Raw genomic sequence first — 18,304 nt, 5'->3', positions numbered from 1 at the left:
AGAGAATCAAAGCAGCACGCGGAAGTGATGAGATTTATGGCTACATTGCTATGCTTTTATTTCTTACTATGCAGACAGAAAACACATCCTCTCTCTGTGAAAGGCAGAGAGCAACTGAACAACAAAGGAACAGGAAACCAGTACGTCATATCCGCCTCCCGTGAGACTTCCAACAGTATGGAATGTCTCTGGAATGTAAACAGAGTCTTGTGACTCTAAGCAAACAGTGGCAAGCAGAAACAAACAGCTACCCCTTCTGCTTCCGACGTCTCCTTTCCCCAGTTTCCTCCCTCTTCTCCCTCTGACCGTTCATCACTGTCCCGCCACCACTCCCTGGGCTCTGATCCTTCTTCCCTTGGTGCTTCCCGAACCAGCTCCTCCCACCATTCCTCTGCGTCCAACCAGTCCATGACAGATACCCTCTGTGGAGCATCTTTTCTTCCACAGACCCCTTGCACTGACCCATTTCCCCACTTTTGCTTACAGGTGTGGGCACCAGGGACTACTACAGGAAGATCGGCTACGAACTGGAGGGGCCCTACATGGTGAAAAGGCTGGACTGAGAGAGACGGGCGGAGCTGGGAGCATTCAAGGCCGCGTCTTTGAACCTCGGTCCTCTTGAGGCCTCCAGGCAGAAGGGGAACGGCAACCTCCTTCTGCAAAAGCCTAGTCTCTGGGAGCACAGCCGCCTGCAATTTGAAACCTGCCTTTTTGCACTCAGCGGTGTCCCATTTTACACCAGGATGGTTCCCCCCCCCCTATTTCTAATGAACAATCACCCATTTTAAAACGATTCTATGCTTTGTATTGGTTTTCATACATGAACACCTGTTTTTATCAGCAGGGGCCTTCAGGAGGACTAGAACCTTGAGGTGGAGATCTTTTATCAACTTGCCTTGGGCTGAAGAGTGCGTACCTTCGCCCTTTTTTTCCCCTCTGCCAGGGAGGACTTAAGAGGATAATTTTGCTTGCGTGCACCTTGATCTCTTGAAGCTGTTTGCATCTGATTGGCTTTCAACCCTGCCTCTTGTCCAAAACTCCAGGTTGTGAGCAACCCTGACTCAGCTGCCCTCTCTGCATTGTGGGAGCTTAAGACCCCTCTGGGTTGTTGTTTTTCGAGGATTCTGCCCAGTTTTAGCAGTTTGGCTTCTTTTGTTTCAACACGCTTGTCAGTGGCACATCTTTGCCTCGCAAGGAGAGAAAGAGGCAGCAATTGTAACATGTGCTGCTTTCGGAATCCCACGGTGGAGAAAATACGCAAACCGTGCCAATGTCCGTCGTGGTGTCAATATCTGCAGCCTCTTCCATCAGAGGAGAGTCAGCATTATTTTACATATGTCCCCCCTCCCCTCCTCAGGGGGCAGGGACACCAAAGAGGAGGGGATCCTAGATCCAAATGCAATAGCCTCTCCTGGATGATGTAAGCTATATTTTTTTCATGTTTGCAAAAGAGCAGGACTGCTTTGTCCTCATGCACTTAGAGTAGAGGCAGAGCCCCTCCAGATTTTGTTGGGCTCAAACTCCCATCGATTACGGCTGGTGGGAGTTGTAGTGCAGCAGGTCTCTCCCCCCGCGCCCTTGGGTTGACGCTAAGGTTCTCTGTGGTTTGCATTCATAGACGCCACCAAAGATGGAGATCGGAGAGCCAGCTTGTGAAAGATCTGCAACCTCCTGCTAATAAAAACCTAGGTGTTTGTTTTTTGCTGTTTGGCTGTGTCTTTACAAACTGGGAGTTGGGGATTTCATCTACAGGGGCCAGGATTTCACCCCAATCTCTGTGCACGAGGCAAAAACAGGTGTGCTTTTTCCTACTTTCGCTGGGGAGAGGGGCATTTCACAAGATGCTGTGCATCTGTGTTAAAGGGCCTTTTGCAACATCTGTTAAAGCTTCATGAACTAAGAAGAAAAAGAAGTTTTATTTATAACCCAGCCAAGACCGGGCTCAGGGCGGCTAACACCAGGTATAAAAACAATTGATTAAAATACAACTTTAAAACAATATTAAAATACAACATTAAAATGCAGCCTCATTTCAGTAGAAATGCAAATCACAAACTTTCGGGGGATGAAAACGTCAAATCTTTACCAAGGCCAACTATCCAGACTGGTCCTACGTGGGCCAGAAAAAAGCCAGGGAAGTCCCCAAATAGGAGTTCCATCACAGAAGGAGAAAGGAAAGAGAGGAAGGGGATCAAGTTGATTCCAAGCCAAAGGCCAGGCGGAACAACTCTGTCTTACAGGCCCTGCGGAAAGAAATCAGATCCTGCAGGGCCCTGGTCTCATGAGACAGAGCATTCCACCAAGTTGGGGCCAGTGTTGAAAAGGCCCTGCCTCTGGTTGAGGCTAATCTGACTTCCTTAGGGCCCGGGACCTCTAGGGTGTTGCTATTTATGGACCTTGAGGCTCTCCGTGGGGCATATCGGGAGAGGCGGTCCCAAAGGTACGAGGGTCCTAGGCCCTCCACTGAACTGCCTCCACTGAAAGCACAGCTTGGTTGGAACCAAGGCATCTGGAGAGGTGGGTGAGGAAGCCACAGAAGGGGAAGTTGCTGGAAGTCACAGGAGAGAAGAGATTCTCTTGTGCTCAGGTCCTGTCTCCTGGTTCCCCTCATGCATCTGGTTAGCCACTGTGAGAACAGCATGCTGGACAAGAGGGACCGTCGACCTGACCTGTCAGAGTCATTTTATGTTCTCATGTCCAGCATCTGGCTTGCACGGAAAAACATCCTGCTCCCGTTCCAGCTGGCAACACTAGAGAAAGCCTTGCCTCTCTGTGCATGGGGCATCGGGAGAGATCTTTCCAATTGGAGGGAGACAACGGACAGCTCAAAGGTCTGATTTGATCCGAGTCAAACTTGAACCTGCACAATACTTGCTCTATCGAAGTGCCTCGCAACCGAGCCCTCTTCTTGAAAGGGTTGTGGAGTGGATAATGCTTTTAGTGGCCGCCGGGTCCCTCCAATTTTTGCCTTCTCTCTTAAAGACTAATCCCCGGTCACGCATTGCATCTTTGCCTCTACCTGCACCGCCCCCTTTCTTTAGGGGTGATCCCCCTCCTCGTGCCCCCTTAACCCCCCATAGCTGCCTCTTAACAAAGGAAAGGGCTTTGTTTGAGCAGCAACAAACGCGGAGGCCTCGACCTGTTTGACTTCGAGGAGGAAGCAGCAGCGGGGAAACGGTCCCCTTCCTTCTCCACAAAATGTCAAGGTTGCTGTTTCGGGCCGCCAGGGCAATGGAGCGTGGTATCTCATTTGAGGGGGGGTCAGAGGTGGCTCTCTCTGCCTCTTGCTCTGCTTTGATGGAATCAAGCACATGGAAACAAAGCAGTTGTCCTCAGCACAAGCACAAAAGAGAGAGCATGAGATGCGCCCCGCTAGATCACGCCAATTTCCCATCTAGCCCACCGTCTCTTCCTATCAGTGGCCAACCGGGTGCCCCCAAGCAAAGCCTGCAAGCAGGTTCTGAGGATAACATCCACTATTTCCCCTTGTGGTTCCCACCAAGTGGCTTTCAGAAGCATATTGCCTCTGACAGTGGAAGCAGCACTGTGGCTGGTCGCCATAGATAGCCTTCTCAGGCCAAGTTGGAGCCTGGGCTGGGCCAGTTATTGGCCTCAGGTTCTTCACCCATGATATAAATCTTAATTTTGGGTTGAGTCCCAGGTTTTCTGTGCATGCAACTCCACTGAAGTGTTCCTTCAACTGCAGGGAGTGTGATGGGGTGGGTGAATCACTTCCTGTTTTTTCTCTTGGGGTCCCTGCCACGTCTCAATCGCACCAAGGGAAAGAGGTCTCTCGTTCTGGGGAAGGCAAGGCTTGATCTGATCTAGTGGTTCTCAAGCTTTTGCCCCACTTTCAGAGTGAGAATCTGCTCACTCCACACCGAATGTTTCATTGATAAGAAATACATTGGGAAACAAAAACAGTGCACTGCAGCGCTTGATTTCTAACACAGAGCACAATTGCTTTATAATATGCTCATGGAGCACCCAGAGAGCATGAAACAATGCAGCTACGTAATCCCTCCCAAAATATAATTAGAAACGAGCCTCTTACATATGTACCTTAAGCAGGTATGCAAACTCACTGAGAGGTGTGAGCTTGCTTTTGCCAGGCAATCTCATTTGCATTAGGTCTCATATAAAACAAACTCAACTCGGCGGCACAAAGAAGCCTTTCTCTTTTCTGATTTTAGACTATACTAGACTATACTGCGCTGAAATGTTTAGATGTTTCTTCGATTGTCCTTGAATCTCCCCGTCACACTTGCCGTCCTCTCCTGACCTACCTGTGTGGTGCGCTGCTCCCTTTGAGAACTACTGATCTAACCTTACAAATTTGACAGCTTGCACTTGGAATTTTTTTCTTGCATGTCTAGAATTTGTTCCTTGTGGTCTTTAAAGCACCCTGCAAACCAGCACAACAATTTTAAACAGGTGACTTCCAAGATGCTTGTCAAATTCTCTTGACCCTGCAGCCGCTGAGGGATTGCCATGAACACACACACACACACACACCTGCTTGCTGTTTCCTTTTTCCTATCAGGCCAGACATTTGTTCTGGTGTCAGTAAACAGCAGGACCTGCCTCGGCTCTGCCACATAATAAGCAACCCTGAAGTGTAGAAAGGAGAAAATTAGCGTGAGCTCCTACTGGCCCAATGGTACCCTGCTCTTGAAAACAGCAGCAGGGATCAATCCCTGCACATCAGGCCCCCACAGAAGCAAGAAAAAAGGATGCCTGTCTGGACCATTGCAAGCGCCACCTGCCAGGTTTCACAAAACGCTTCAGAAAGAGGTGTTTTCTGCCGGGTTTCTCTCTGGGTTGCCTCACAGAGCTGAGAATGAAAAAGCCTCAGACAAGCCAGTGCTTGCCCATACCAACATTCTGGGCAATTTTGAAAGAAAGCAGCGCAGCTGAGATCTAAAACAAAGGGGCTTTGTGGGGGAGAAATTCCCTGGTGGGGTTCAAGCGCCAAAATCCCAGTTAGACTTTATTCCATAATTCAAGGAGTATGCAAGAGCTTTTCCATTAGGACACACACGATATGGAAAATTGTTGTTGTTGTTTAGTCATGTCCACCTCTTCGTGACCCCCTGGACCAGAGCACACCAGGCACTCCTGTTTTCCACTGCCTCCCGCAGTTTGGTCAAACTCATGTTGGCTGTTTTGAGAACACTGTCCAACCATCTCATCCTCTGTCGTCCCCTTCTCCTTGTGCCCTCCATCTTTCCCAACATCAGGGTCTTTTCCAGGGAGTCTTCTCTTCTCATGAGGTGGCCAAAGTCTTGGTCGCCTGGCCAGTGACACAGCAGGGAACCCCCCAATCGCAAGGGGCTGAGTGCGTAGAGGGGTCGTGAGAGCCTGCAGCCCCACCTCCTCCTTAAGGCGGAAGTGGCTCTTTGAAAAACTACCAGCCAGTGGCATAGCGTGGGTTGTCAGCACCCGGGGCAAGGCAAGTAATTTGCGCCCCCTAACCCGAGTGAGCCAGGTAGGGGCAGAGAGCTGCGAGTGCGAGCGTGCCCCCCCAGATGTTGCGCCCGGTGCGGCCGGCCCCCCCTGCACCCCCCACGCTACGCCACTGCTACCAGCCACAATGGCTCTGCTCTGCCTCTGCTGGCAAAGCCAGCAGTGTTTCTGAATATCTGTTGCTGGAAACAACAGGAGCACAGAGATGCTCTTGTGCTCAAGTCCTGCTTGCAGGTTTCATCATACAGTGGAACCTCAGTTTTCGAACGTAATCCGTTCCGGAAGGCCGTCCAACTTCTGAAACATTCCAAAACTGAAAGCGGGAACCTCAATTCAATAGGGAAACTCAAAACGGAAGCCGCGTAGGATGTTCAAGTTCCGAAAACTGGAGCATTTACTTCTGGGTTTTCAGCGTCCAGGAGCCAAAATGTTTGGAAACAGAGCCGGCTGTTCGAGAACCAGTGTTTGTATTCTGTTCTTAATTCATTATTATCTCCTTCCATGGTCAATCTGCCATTCCCCTCTTATCACTTGTACATTATAAGCTAAGCATCAGGTGCCATTTGGAACTGCTAAGCCGAGTTGCGGGGGTCACTAGAAAGGTCACTCCTTCCTTCTGCTTCCCCCACAACAACAAATCGATAACTGAGGAACTTTTCTCCAAGAGAAGGACTCTTTTCTCCAACGATACTTGCTGAGGTTGTGATTTGTGACGCTCAAACCACCTCCACCCTCTGCTTGCAGTCACCAGGAGTGATGGTCTCATCCTGCCCAAGCAGCTTCCCACACGAGCCCTGTCCCCAAGTGGTGCAATATTCCAGGCACTCACTCAGGTTCCGTTTCCTTGGAGCCTCAGCTTCAGGATCTGTCCTTCCAGTGAGCACTCAGGCCTGATTTCCTTCAGAATGGAGAGGTTTGATCTTCTTGCAATCCCAATTCATGGGACTCTCAAGAGTCTCCTCCAGCACCAGAATTCAAATACCTGTTCCTTTTCCCTTATGGGGGACCCAAGAACCCGTATAGAGTCCTTTTGTGGGTTCTCTATCGGTAGGAGAAAATAACAGAGGCCAACCAGAGAATATTGAGAAGCAAAGCGGCTAGTAAGCCTGATCTTTATTAAACTGTTGCAACAGGGTCCCCCACTCACCCCACGCAGGAGGGAGGAGGAACCCAGAACAACTGGTGCGCAAGCCCTTATATAAGCTTTTGAAACTGCCCACCCTGTAGCTCAAGACCACCCCCCAAAACATCATACATACATTCCAAAAGGAGGCAGTCTACAGCAGAAATCCTGCCTGCCAGGATACCTGATAATGGCCACTGATTGCATTACCTGGGCAGCCTGGCCATTCTTTTGTGATGGTAAATTCCTGAATCCAGGTCACAGGCTCACCCTATTCATACACAAAAATGCCCGTAAGACAGGTAAGCAAAAGGGAATGGAGAGGCTTTCCCCTTTCCTTCCTCCTTGCAGAGAAATATTTAAGGTCAATTTGGGAGAGTCAAAATGGTTTCAGGATTGTTCTCCTGTACTATTTCAAACACGTGTTTTATGTACTTATGTATGTGTTTGCCTCGTAAATTTATGAACATTTAATTTATATATTTGAGACCTTAAATTATTACAACAGATGCTTTTGGAAAGGGCTCAGAACCTTCAGCTGGCTCAAAGAGCTGCAGCCAGAACCTGCCTTAGACCAAACCATCCCATTGAGAGAGAACTACTATATGAAAATGATGTGCAGATGGTATTTATCACCAGTTAAATTGGCAAAAAATTATAAAAATGAAAAGAGTGTTGGAAATGTGAAACAGAAGGTACGTTCTATCATATGTGGTGGGATTTGTAAGAAGGTAAAATCCTACTGGGAAATGATTTACAATGAATTGAAGAAAATGTTAAAAATAACTAAAAAAAACCAGAAGCCTTTTTGTTAGGTATTTTAGGTCAAGACATACCAAAAGAAACGAGGACTTTAAGAATGTTGATTGCACAAAATTGGAAGACTGGAGAAATACCAACTAAAGAACAACGGCAAGAGAAGTTGATGAACTATGCAGAGTTGGCAAAAACAACAGACAGACTAAGAGAAAAAGACAATAGTGACTTTGAAAAAGATTGGGAACCATTCATATTATATTTGCAGAAACAAAGAAAGGCAATAGACTTGATGGCAGGATTTAAATAAACATTCACATTATGAGCATCAGAAAATGTTTGGAAGATAGTGAAATAAGATGATGTATTTAATTTTATTTTTATGTTTTTAAGGTTTGATGTTATGTTATTAATAACTTTTTCTGTTGAGAGATAGCAAAGCGGGTGAAAATAGAAACAAACCAGAAACGCAAGTTGGGGGGAGTCTTGGAGGGGAGGGAGGGATATATAGCAAATGTTAGAATTTGAGATGTATGTAATGAATGAAAATTTAAAAAAAAAATTGGGAAAAAAATAAAAAGACCAAGCCATCCCTTCCATCCATCAAAATCAGTATTGTCAACCCCAACTGGAAGCTGGGACTCTTCCAGGGTTTCAGACGTGTCACTTCCGGCCTTTTCTGGAGACATCAGGAATTGAACCTGGTGTGTTCTTCATGCACAGCAGATGTTCCACCACCGAACCTCAGTCATTTTCTCGTCTAAAACAGCTCGGGGAACCTGCTATAAACCTTTATTTGCACAGGTGCTTTAAACTGATGTTTGGTCCCATTTCCCTGTCGGCTGACGGTTCCATCACAGGAAGGGAAGGAAATGCAAATTCGCTCCTGCTAATCAAAGTACGAATGTGCACTGGGGTCGTACGAATCCCTTAGAACAGCCCAGATAACTGGGGAACGTTCAGTGCATCCAAATTGATGCTCCATCCCAGAGAGGAATCGTGTGTTTTTTTGTCGGAGGAAGTGACTGATCGGTCCCTGGGAAACGGCTGAGGATGTGTGCTGAGCCCTTATCTCAAGACCACAGGTGTTGACTGAATTATCTCTTTAATGAAGTCGGCTCACCTCACAGTGTCCAGGGCAGAATGCGCCTTCCTGTGTGTCCCTCTAAGAATTAACCCCCCTTTGTTCGTTGAGCAGTGAGCGGCTGGTATTTTTAAACGCAGCGTTTCTGAACCTTTGCATTTAAACACAAATATCCCCGAAGTGCCATCGGTAAAATGACGAATGCAGCTCAGTGAAAAACATATGTAAAGTGACGCGAAAAATCTGAATTGCACATGGAATTGTAGAGCTTTCGAGTTGGAAGGGGACCCCCAAAGGCCATCTAGTCCAACCCTCTGCAATGCAACAACCGCAACTATTTAAAAGCTTTCAGTGAAGGAAAGACCGTCTGCTCCACCCTTCATAATTCAGGGATGGGGGGTTGAAGTGTAGGGCATGAAAGCAGAGCCGAATTTACGTATAAGCTAAACAAACTGTAGCTTAGGGCTCCACTCTCTTGGGGGTCCCCAAAAATGTAAAAGAAAAATTGAAAACTTGAAGTCGCTAAAGGATGGAAGGGAGTCAAAATGTATGTATGGTTATTTTTTGTTATAGTTGATGTTTTTCTTTCCTTCTTTTTCTTTTTCTTTGTATTGGTTTTCTGTTTAATGTTTTATCTTATTCGTATTTTACCCTGTAATTTTCATTGAACAACAACAACCTGCCCTCACCGGGGCGCAAGCCTGACCAGTATGCATGGAGGTCCTGGGCTGCCTTGATAGCAAGACCCTCAGCCTGGTTGATGTGATCCAAAAGAAAGGAGAGCAACAGGTTTGGCCCCAGCCGGGCTGCAGGAGTTGCGGGAAGGAGGCGAACGTGGAGCCAACCAACTGCCTTAGGGACTCCACTCCGGATTTGTGCAGGGTCTTCTCCTTAACCCAAAGATTTAGGATCAGAGTTTTTCTTCTCCAATCTTCCCAGTTGGACATGCTCCACTTGCCTCTCAGCTTGTGGAGAAATAGCCTTCTTGACTGCTGGACCCACTCTTGGTCTCATCCGCTCAATCCTCCAGAGCCTACCTTTGCAGGGGAAGTCCCTAATTTATCTAGCGTTTGAGACCTGTAAGCTCCCCTCACCTGGTTTAGCCAGCCAGTCGAAGCCGTTTCCCAGGGTGCAGCTGCTGTCGCCTGCTGGCAGCTTCTAGGTGCCACAGGTGAAAGCTACCTTTGAAGGTGACCCTCCCCAGCCACTTTGGGTGGCTCCCAACAAAATATTAAAAATACGATAAAACATTAGAAACTTCTCTATACAGGGCTGCCTTCTGATGTCTTCTAAAAGTTGTGTAGTTCTTTGTCTCCTTGACATGTGCCGGGGGGGCGCTCCATAGGGCGGGTGCCACTACCGAGAAGGCCCTCTGCCTGGTTCCCTGTAACTTCGCTTCTTGCAGTGAGGGAAGGGCCAGAAGGCCCCCAGCACTGGACCTCGGTGTCTGGGCAGAATGATGGGGGTGGAGATGCTCCTTCAGGTATACTGGCCCTTTGAGGCTGTTTAGGGCTTTAAAGGTCAGCACCAACACTTTGAATTGTGCTCAGAAACGTACTGGGAGCCAATGTAGGTCTTTCAAGACCAGTGTTATATGGTCTTGGCAGTCGCTCCCAGTCACCAGTCTGGCTGCCGCGTTCTGGATTAGTTGTAGTTTCTGGGTCACCTTCAAAGGTAGCCCCATGTAGAGCGCATTGCAGTAGTCCAAGCGGGAGATAACCAGAGCATGCACCACTCTGGCGAGACGGTCCGCGGGCAGGTAGGGTCTCAGCCTGCGTACCAGGTGGAGTTGGTAGACAGCTGCCCTGGATACAGAATTAACCTGCGCCTCCATGGACAGCTGTGAGTCCAGAATGACAGTTACCCCATTCAGGACCAGGGAGTCCTCCACACCTGCCTGCCTCCTGTCCCCCAAAAACAGTACTTCTGTCTTGTCAGGATTCAACCTCAATCTGTTAGCTGCCATCCATCCTCCAACTACCTCCAGACACTCACACGGAATAGCAATAACACTTGTGCAACATTGCCAGGGCTGACCATTTTCATTCTGAAAACAAAACTCGGACATTTTTAGCCCTTTCTGCAGACGACTTTGCTGCTCAACTTTGGCCAGCATCGGACCTGCTCCTTTGCCCTTGGGTCAGCACAGCTGCATGGAGCCTTTCAAGGGACCAGGACGCTGAGTGCATTAACCACCACGAGGGCGGGCGGCAGCTGTGCCCTTGCCAGGGGAAGAAAAGAGAGGAGTCGGGGGTGTTCCCTACATGGTGAGTTCTTCCATTTAGCTGGGTATTTAGCTGCACAGGGGGCCGCCCCGAGTGCAAAATCATGAAAAGCGCTTCTGGGAACCAAGGCATGAGCGTGACTCTGGCAGGTGACACTCTGTGGCACCATCAAACTGAGTGCTTTGCAAATGGCAAATGGATGGAAAAATTCATCTTGGGTTGCATATATAAATCTTACATACACAAAAGGCCTCTCCAGCCTGGATGTGCAGATATATTCTGCGACATGTCATTGGTGCATTATTTATTTGTTTGTTTATTGCATTGCTATCTGCCCTGTCCTTAAGTTAACACCTTACATTAAAAACCTGACAGTACCAAATTATCGAAGGTTATTCACCAAAGCCAGACTAAACGTCTTTCCTTCTATCTGAAGAAGTGTGCATGCACACGAAAGCTCATACCAAGAACTGACTTAGTTGGTCTTTAAGGTGCTACTGGAAGGAATTTTTTTTGTTTTGACTATGGCAGACCAACACGGCTACCTATCTGTAACTTTCCTTCTGCAGTGTTGGATGGCAGGTTGAGAGGAGTACCAGGACAGACTTTACTCGTGTGCTCAATACATCGATTCCATAAAACATACTTTGCTGCACTGTGCGAAATATGAGCAAGCTGGGGCTGAACTGATATTACCCTTGCTGGTACCTTTCCCGGGAAAAACAGAGGCTCGCTATGTCAGGTTCCTATTGGAAGACTGGACAAACGCTAGAACATTAGCAGTGGTGAAGTTTTTATCAGTGGTTGCAAGAACCAATGATCCCTATCTTTAAGTCTGAACAAAACGCTTGTTTAACCTGGAGGTAGGCTGTCTGAATTGTGCATTGCTTTGTAACGATTTGTTGGGTCTCTGGACTGTAATAAAGATTGATTGATTGATTGATTGATTGATTGATTGATATCTGCCCTCTTTTCTTCCGAGGAATTCAGAGATTCGTTTTTTTAAAAAAATAATTTTTTATTAATTTACGTCAGAAAACAAAAAAACATATTAGTTTCACATCAGTTTTTTCACAACTTATTCCTTTTCAGGACTTCCTTCAGCTTTTCCGTAAATCATCCATAGTTATTATTTAAATTACGCATTTCTTAATTTTGTATTGACATTATTTATATCTTTCTTTCTATTACCTTTAGACAATATTTCTTAATTTTTAACAGTGCTTCTTTAAATCCCATTAGCGTTATCTGTCCCTCATTTATATGTTCCAGATATTCCACAAATTTCCCCCAGTCCTCGATGAACTTTTGGTCTCTTAAGTATCTGATCTTTCCTGTCAATATATCCAGCTCCGCATATCTAACAGCTTCATTCTCCATTCTTCCACGGTCAGTATTTCCTGTTGTTTCCATTTCTGGGCCAGTAACACTCTGAGGAATTCAGAGATTCAAACAGCTCTGTGAGGTAGGCCAGGTGGAGAGGCAGTGAGTGTCACAGGGTCCCTCAAGTGGCTTCTTTTCCTCTGGCTGATGGAGGGGGCCAGGCTGGTTCACACCCCCCCCCCAATCTCACCACCTTGGTTTTCTTCCAGGGAGACTGTTTCCAGAGTCTGCTTCCCTTTCCTACGGATGCAGAAACTCTGCAAACATTTCATTGTTTTGCACAGCTCCCCGAGGGCCAGCTTCTGGAAGAGGGCGCCGAATTGATTAATTAAATAAAGAAAGAATGGATGCTTTATTATTTCTGATTGCCGCAAATCAAAGCTATGCAACTGCAATTTGCATAACTCGCCAGGGGTCCCCAAGTTCAGCTCTCCTTGGAGCGAGATTTGGGTTACCATGGTGCATAATAGAGATTTTCCTTTCTTTTCCAGGGCTAAGTGGCTCGCTGTTCGCTGTGTCCTAGTGACCCACTTTTCAGGGTCGTCGTGAGAATGCCAGAAACGGGGGGGGGGGGGTGTTCTTATTCGTCACTTCCCTCCCTCCAGAGCTTTTGGAAAAAATACCGGTTCTAAATCCTAAATATAATTATGGATCCCGCTGTTGTGCAAGAGCGAAGCCAGATGCTCCCTTAAGCAATCCTTTAAATTTTGCCACTTTCCCCAGCAAGAGGCGAAGGCAGAGGCATGTCAGGTGGGCTGATGAGAATGTCAAGCACTCAGCCCAAAGAGGCAAAAATGGTTTTAAAGGGATGTGGCCAGCATGACTAAGCCGCTTCTGGCGAACCAGAGCAGCGCACGGAAACACCGTTTACCTTCCTGCCGGAGTGGTACCTATTTATCAACTTGCAGTCTGACATGGTTTCGAACTGCTAGGTTGGCAGGAACAGGGACTGAGCAACGGGAGCTCACCCCGTCGTGGGGATTCGAACCACGAGCTTCTGATAGGCAAGCCCTAGGCTGTGTGGTTTAGACCACAGTGCCACCCGCGTCCCATTGTGTTATATATATATATGTATATTTATTACTTCCGGTTTTGTGCCTTTCATAACCATTGCTTCCTTTCTTTAGGCCTACAAACTTCATTCATAACATATTTATTCCAGAACAAAAAAAATTCCTTCCAGTAGCACCTTAAAGACCAACTAAGTTAGTTCTTGGTATGAGCTTTCGTGTGCATGCACACTTCTTCAGATACACTGAAACAGAAGTTACCAGACCCTTCTATATAGTGACTGCAATAGGTCTTACAGGATAAAGCAAGGGGTGAGAAGGTGAAAAATGGCTTTGTCATGTATAATGAGATAAGAATCCAATGTCTTTGTTCAGACCAGGTGTCTCCATGGTTTTAAGTTTGGTGATAAGTTGCAATTCAGCAGCTTCTCTTTCCAGTCTATTTCTGAAATTCCTTTGTAGTAAAACAGCTACTTTGAGATCTTGTCTAGAATGTCCTGGGAGATTGAAGTGTTCTCCTACTGGTTTCTCTGTCTTGTGATTCCTGATGTCCGATTTAGGTCTTTAAAGTGCTACTGGAAGGAATTTTTTTTTGTTTTGACTATGGCAGACCAACACGGCTATCTATCTGTAACTATATTTATTCCAGAACAATGTTTTTTTCATATGCTCTTTAACACAGTCCCATTCTTTTATTCATTTTTGGTCTGACTGTCCTGTTAAGAGTGCCATTAACCTTGCTGAATCTATGTATTCACAGAGTTAGATTTGCCACTCTGTTACTGAGGGCATTTTGGTGCTGCTAACAAAGCAGTTTGACTTCACCCCCAGAAGTGCACTCCATTGTCTCTCAAGACAGACGTTGCCAACAATAATTGGGAGTGGATGGCTTTCCCTGAGAATTACTTGGGAGGAACATCAGTATCTAAGGAGAGGTAAAGGGACCCCTGACCATTAGGTCCCGTCATGACCGACTCTGGGGTTGCGGAGCTCATCTCGCTTTATTGTCCAAGGGAGCCGGCTTACAGCTTCCAGGTCATGTGGCCAGCATGACTAAGCCACTTCTGGCAAACCAGAGCAGTGCACGGAAATGCCGTTTACCTTCCCGCCGGAGTGGTACCTATTTATCTACTTGCACTTTGACGTGCTTTCGAACTGCTAGGTTGGCAGAAGCCGGGACTGAGCAACGGGAGCTCACCCCGCTGCGGGGATTCGAACCGCCGCCTTCTTATCGGCAAGTCCTAGGCTCTGTGGTTTAGACCCCAGCGCAGCATCAAATCTCATCCACACCAGTTGCATGTGGGAATCTCAGCGCAGAATGTTAAGAATCCCCTCGATTTTGAATTATTTCAGGGAAGTTTCATTTCTGGCCTGAGACGGGTCTCGTTTTATTCCTGCTGGAACTCGGAGAAAACTTCTCCTCTTTTTGAAGAGCACTCAGAATAGCGAGGTGTTGACAAGTTTAATTTAACGCTCAGATGAGGCCATTTCCCAAGGAATGTCTTGGGCTCTGCAAGCCTGTCAAAGACCACCCGTCCCCGTGGCACCGAGGCAAGGCTAATGAGTAGCTGCGCCGTGACAGGTAAATGAGCCCAATCTGTGCTTTCAATGAAACCACAATTTGTAAGGAGAGATAAAGGCTTCTTGGCGGCCTCATGTGACACCCCCCCCCTTAAACTTGTTCTGAGGGCGCCAATACGTCATGTTCAATACGTCATGTGGCGGGGGGCTTCTTAGGGCAGGCAGAGATGATAAATCAGAGGGGATGTTAGGGCTTGGGAAACCAAAGTCTCAAATCTGATCGGCAAGTCCTAGGCTCTGTGGTTTCACTCACAGCGCCACCCGTGTCCCTGACCCTGGAGCTAGGGCACAGCAAATCTCTACCAGGGCAGATCTCTGAGCACAGGGGCCGTACGCTGCCAGGGCCTTCCTCCCATCAGCGATCGTGCTGCAGGATTTTTTTTACAGAATACTGCAGCTTGTGACTGGCATGTGGGAAACCCCACACAGGAACAGAAGCAAAGCCTTTGATTTAAATGCAAAAATGCCAGGTTTTAGGTATATCGCTGTGTGAAACCTCTCCTCCTCCAAGAGGGGAGGGGTTGTGAGCAGGAGCAGCTTCCCGCGGGGCTCCCTGCTCCTGATTGGTTCTGCTGCCGCGGCCAAGACTCCCAGCCGACCAATAGGGCCGGCTGGTGGGCGGGGCTAGCTGCATTTAAACAGCCGCGGCAGCGCTCAGCTCCCAGTCTGTTCCTGCTTTCTTCGGATCTCCCTCCCTCCATCCCTCTTAGGTCAGCTTCTTTTGCGTACTGACCTTGCTATGGACTTCGGTTGGTTGCCTTGGTTGCCCAAGGGACCTGGTAGGACTTTTTTATCCATTTGGCAAATTGGCACCAGCCTCTTGGTTTTTCCGCCTACCTTGTAGCAATTCGTCACAACTTTCTGGTATTGGCGATTAGGCATTGGAATATGTTTTTTTTTAAAAGATATTTATTGAAGTTTCCAAAAAGTTACATAAAAATAAAAAATTACAAAAATACAAACAAAACACATACAACAACAAGTATAATTTCAATCCCTTATTTTCTTATACCTTACTTTCCCGACCTCCTCATACCTCCCCTTTCTGTATTCCAATTTCTAATTATTTAATTCAGCAAATCCCTCCCATAATTTCTATTGATTTTCAACCTTTCTTTTCTTAATTGCATGATCGTTACAGCTAGAAACTACTTAATTTCTAAACCAACATCGTTCTAACATTCATTAATTTTACAATGTTTCTTAAGATAGTCCTTAAATTTCTTCCAATCTTCTTCCGCCGTCTCTAGGCATTGGAATATGTGTGCTGTGTTGGAGGACTGGGTATGGGCCATCATCTACCCCTCCTCTTTTGGGTATTCCGTTAAAGGAATCTGGTGGTCGTGGATCCTGTCCGATGCCCTGCTGGTGGCTAGGGCCATGGCACGAACCCCGGTGACATCATGGGGGAGCTTCCAGTTGTATTTGCATCAACAAGCTCCTCCCACTGGTTGTTAACCCTGATATGACTCCCGTGGAGTCTGGTATTGCTGTTTCATCCAGTGCCTAAGCCAATTCTACTCACATGCTGTCACCAATAAAAGTTGTGGCCTAATTTTGCCCATTAACCTAAAATAACGTGTCTGTATGTCTTATTATAATCCCCCTTTTTAAATTATTTTTTATTCATTTTACAATACAAAAATATAAAAACACATAATTTTTCACAAATACATTTTTTTTGGAGTTCCCTCAGCTCTTCTGCAAATCCTCCGTTTTAGTCCTTCTTCCGCATTTCTTAATCTAATATTGCCTTTTATTAAAAACCTCCTCCCTCTTACTCCCTTTTTTACAATATTTCTAATATTATTTTCACAGAGCCTCTTGCAAACCTACAAACGTTAATTTTTCATCGCAAATACTTTTCAAATAGTCTACAAATTTACTCCAGTCTTCAGTGAATCTGTGGTCTCGTAGGCCTCGGATCCTTCCTGTTAATTTATCAACTTCTGCGTGTTCCATTAACTTCATTCTCCATTCTTCCATTGACGGTAGTTCTTCTTGTTTCCATTTTTGGGCTAGGTGTCTTATTATAATCCTATGTGGGTGGCGGGTTCTCGACTCACAAAGGACCTTTGCACATCAGCTGTGATTCAGAAAGTTAGTGCTGAAGTGGCGTTGGAGAAGGAGGAGGAGGAATAAGCCTAGAAAGGAGGGTTTGGGCTGAACTCTGAAAGTCTGAGAAAAGCTGCCTTAGCAGATCTGGCAAACGGGGTGTTTGGGATGCATTTTGTCCCCGTAGGTCTCTGTCCCTGTGCCAGCAGGAGAGTCATTTGCACTGGGAGATCATCAGGGTGTTACCGGAAAAATCCGAGGGCTCCCTTGGACAAAAGGTAAAGACACCAACCAGAGTAAATTGAAGCAAATCAGCAGCCTGTAGGCTTGGTCTTTATTGAAGAAAGACTGTCGCGACAGGGTGTTCCCCTCACTTGCAGGTGAGAGGAAAGACACAGAAAAATGGTGTGCAAGACCTTATAAAAACTTTTGAAATTCCCCTCCTCTAGGTCTAGCCCACCCCCAGAAACATCATGCATACATTACAGAAAGGAGGGGTTGAGGGAGGAGTTGTGGTGGTAACCTGAGTGTCCTGTCACCTGGCTGGTTCCCTTCTCTCCCCCTCCCCATGAGTCACTTCCAGGAGACAAAGGGGAGTTGGCAGTTTCCTGCCCCCAGAGGGAAGATCTGATCATTGTCCTTTGTTCCAGTCCATGCTGAATCCACTCCCATATGCAAGTTCTTTGTGATCTTGATAGTCTTCTGTCTAGGACCATCAGGGTTGGCATAGCAACTGGGCAGGGCTCCTGTGGATGTGCTGGGATGGTGAAGGGATTATGGCTGCCCTGTATCAAACCTTCCCCATTTTGTAGTCCTTCCTTCATGGATTAAAATAAAAGTAGAACAGTGCAAATCCGATGCATGGTTGATTTTCTATGAATTTATAACAGAAGCATAGCGTATGTAGTGTGTGAGTGTGAGTGTGTGTGAAGTTTGTACAAACTGGATGATGGGGGGGGGTTCCTGCTACAAGGATTTCTCCAGAGCAAGTGATTGGCGCCCTGCTGAGCACCTTAGAGGTGGCCTGGAAACCTGCCTCTCTCGGAGGAGAAAGCCGGGGCGAGGGGGAGCCAGATGCTTCTCCAGGCGGCTGCAAGAAATTAGAGCTGCAGAGCTCGATGCCAGGTTGCTGTGGACTCCTGCGAGGAAGCCAGAGTCAAACCAGAAGGGCAGGCGGCTTGGATCGAGCGCTGCTAATCGAAAGAGCAGAGGAGAGCTGGTTTCTCAGGCAGGAAGGAGAGGGAGTCCGAAATGAATGCATTGCACAGAAACTCATAAAACCAAACACTTGTTTTTATTCACGTGAATATTTCTATTTTCTTTTTTCTATTTATTTATTTATTTATTCCCATTTTTTAAAAAATGGTGCCAAATAACATCAAATTTAAAACAATATTTCCAAAAAGTTGACTTCTCTCTCTCAGTCCCAGAAGAGTCCCTGTCTCTCCGCCCACCCCAAATTACTGTACATATTTACCTCTGACTCACAATTCATTCCCTTTATATTCAATTCCCTTTACCCAACAGCTGCCTGTTTATCAATTCCTGCCCATACATTTAAAAAACAATATTATCTACCTTGAAATAATAATAATAATAATAATAATAATAATAATAATAA

At 46.6% G+C, this 18,304-nt stretch overlaps 2 protein-coding genes across 3 annotated transcripts in view; one reads left to right on the top strand and one right to left on the bottom strand.

Annotated features, from left to right (window-relative positions):
* ELP3 (elongator acetyltransferase complex subunit 3) overlaps positions 1-1,699 on the top strand; it is a 120,161-nt gene extending 118,462 nt beyond the window's left edge. Inside the window, exon 15 of the mRNA XM_083733477.1 lies at positions 487-1,699. Coding sequence (XP_083589603.1) covers positions 487-563 — 77 coding nt within the window. The 3' untranslated portion in view covers positions 564-1,699. The remainder of the gene's footprint in view (positions 1-486) is intronic.
* ZNF395 (zinc finger protein 395) overlaps positions 1-18,304 on the bottom strand; it is a 446,083-nt gene that overhangs the window by 259,384 nt on the left and 168,395 nt on the right. The gene's annotated exons all lie outside the window — the stretch shown is intronic.

Source organism: Podarcis gaigeae (genome assembly GCF_964106915.1).
Source record: "Podarcis gaigeae genome assembly, chromosome: 3".
Classification (NCBI taxonomy): domain Eukaryota; kingdom Metazoa; phylum Chordata; class Lepidosauria; order Squamata; family Lacertidae; genus Podarcis; species Podarcis gaigeae.
This window is presented reverse-complemented; position numbering and strand designations above follow the sequence as displayed.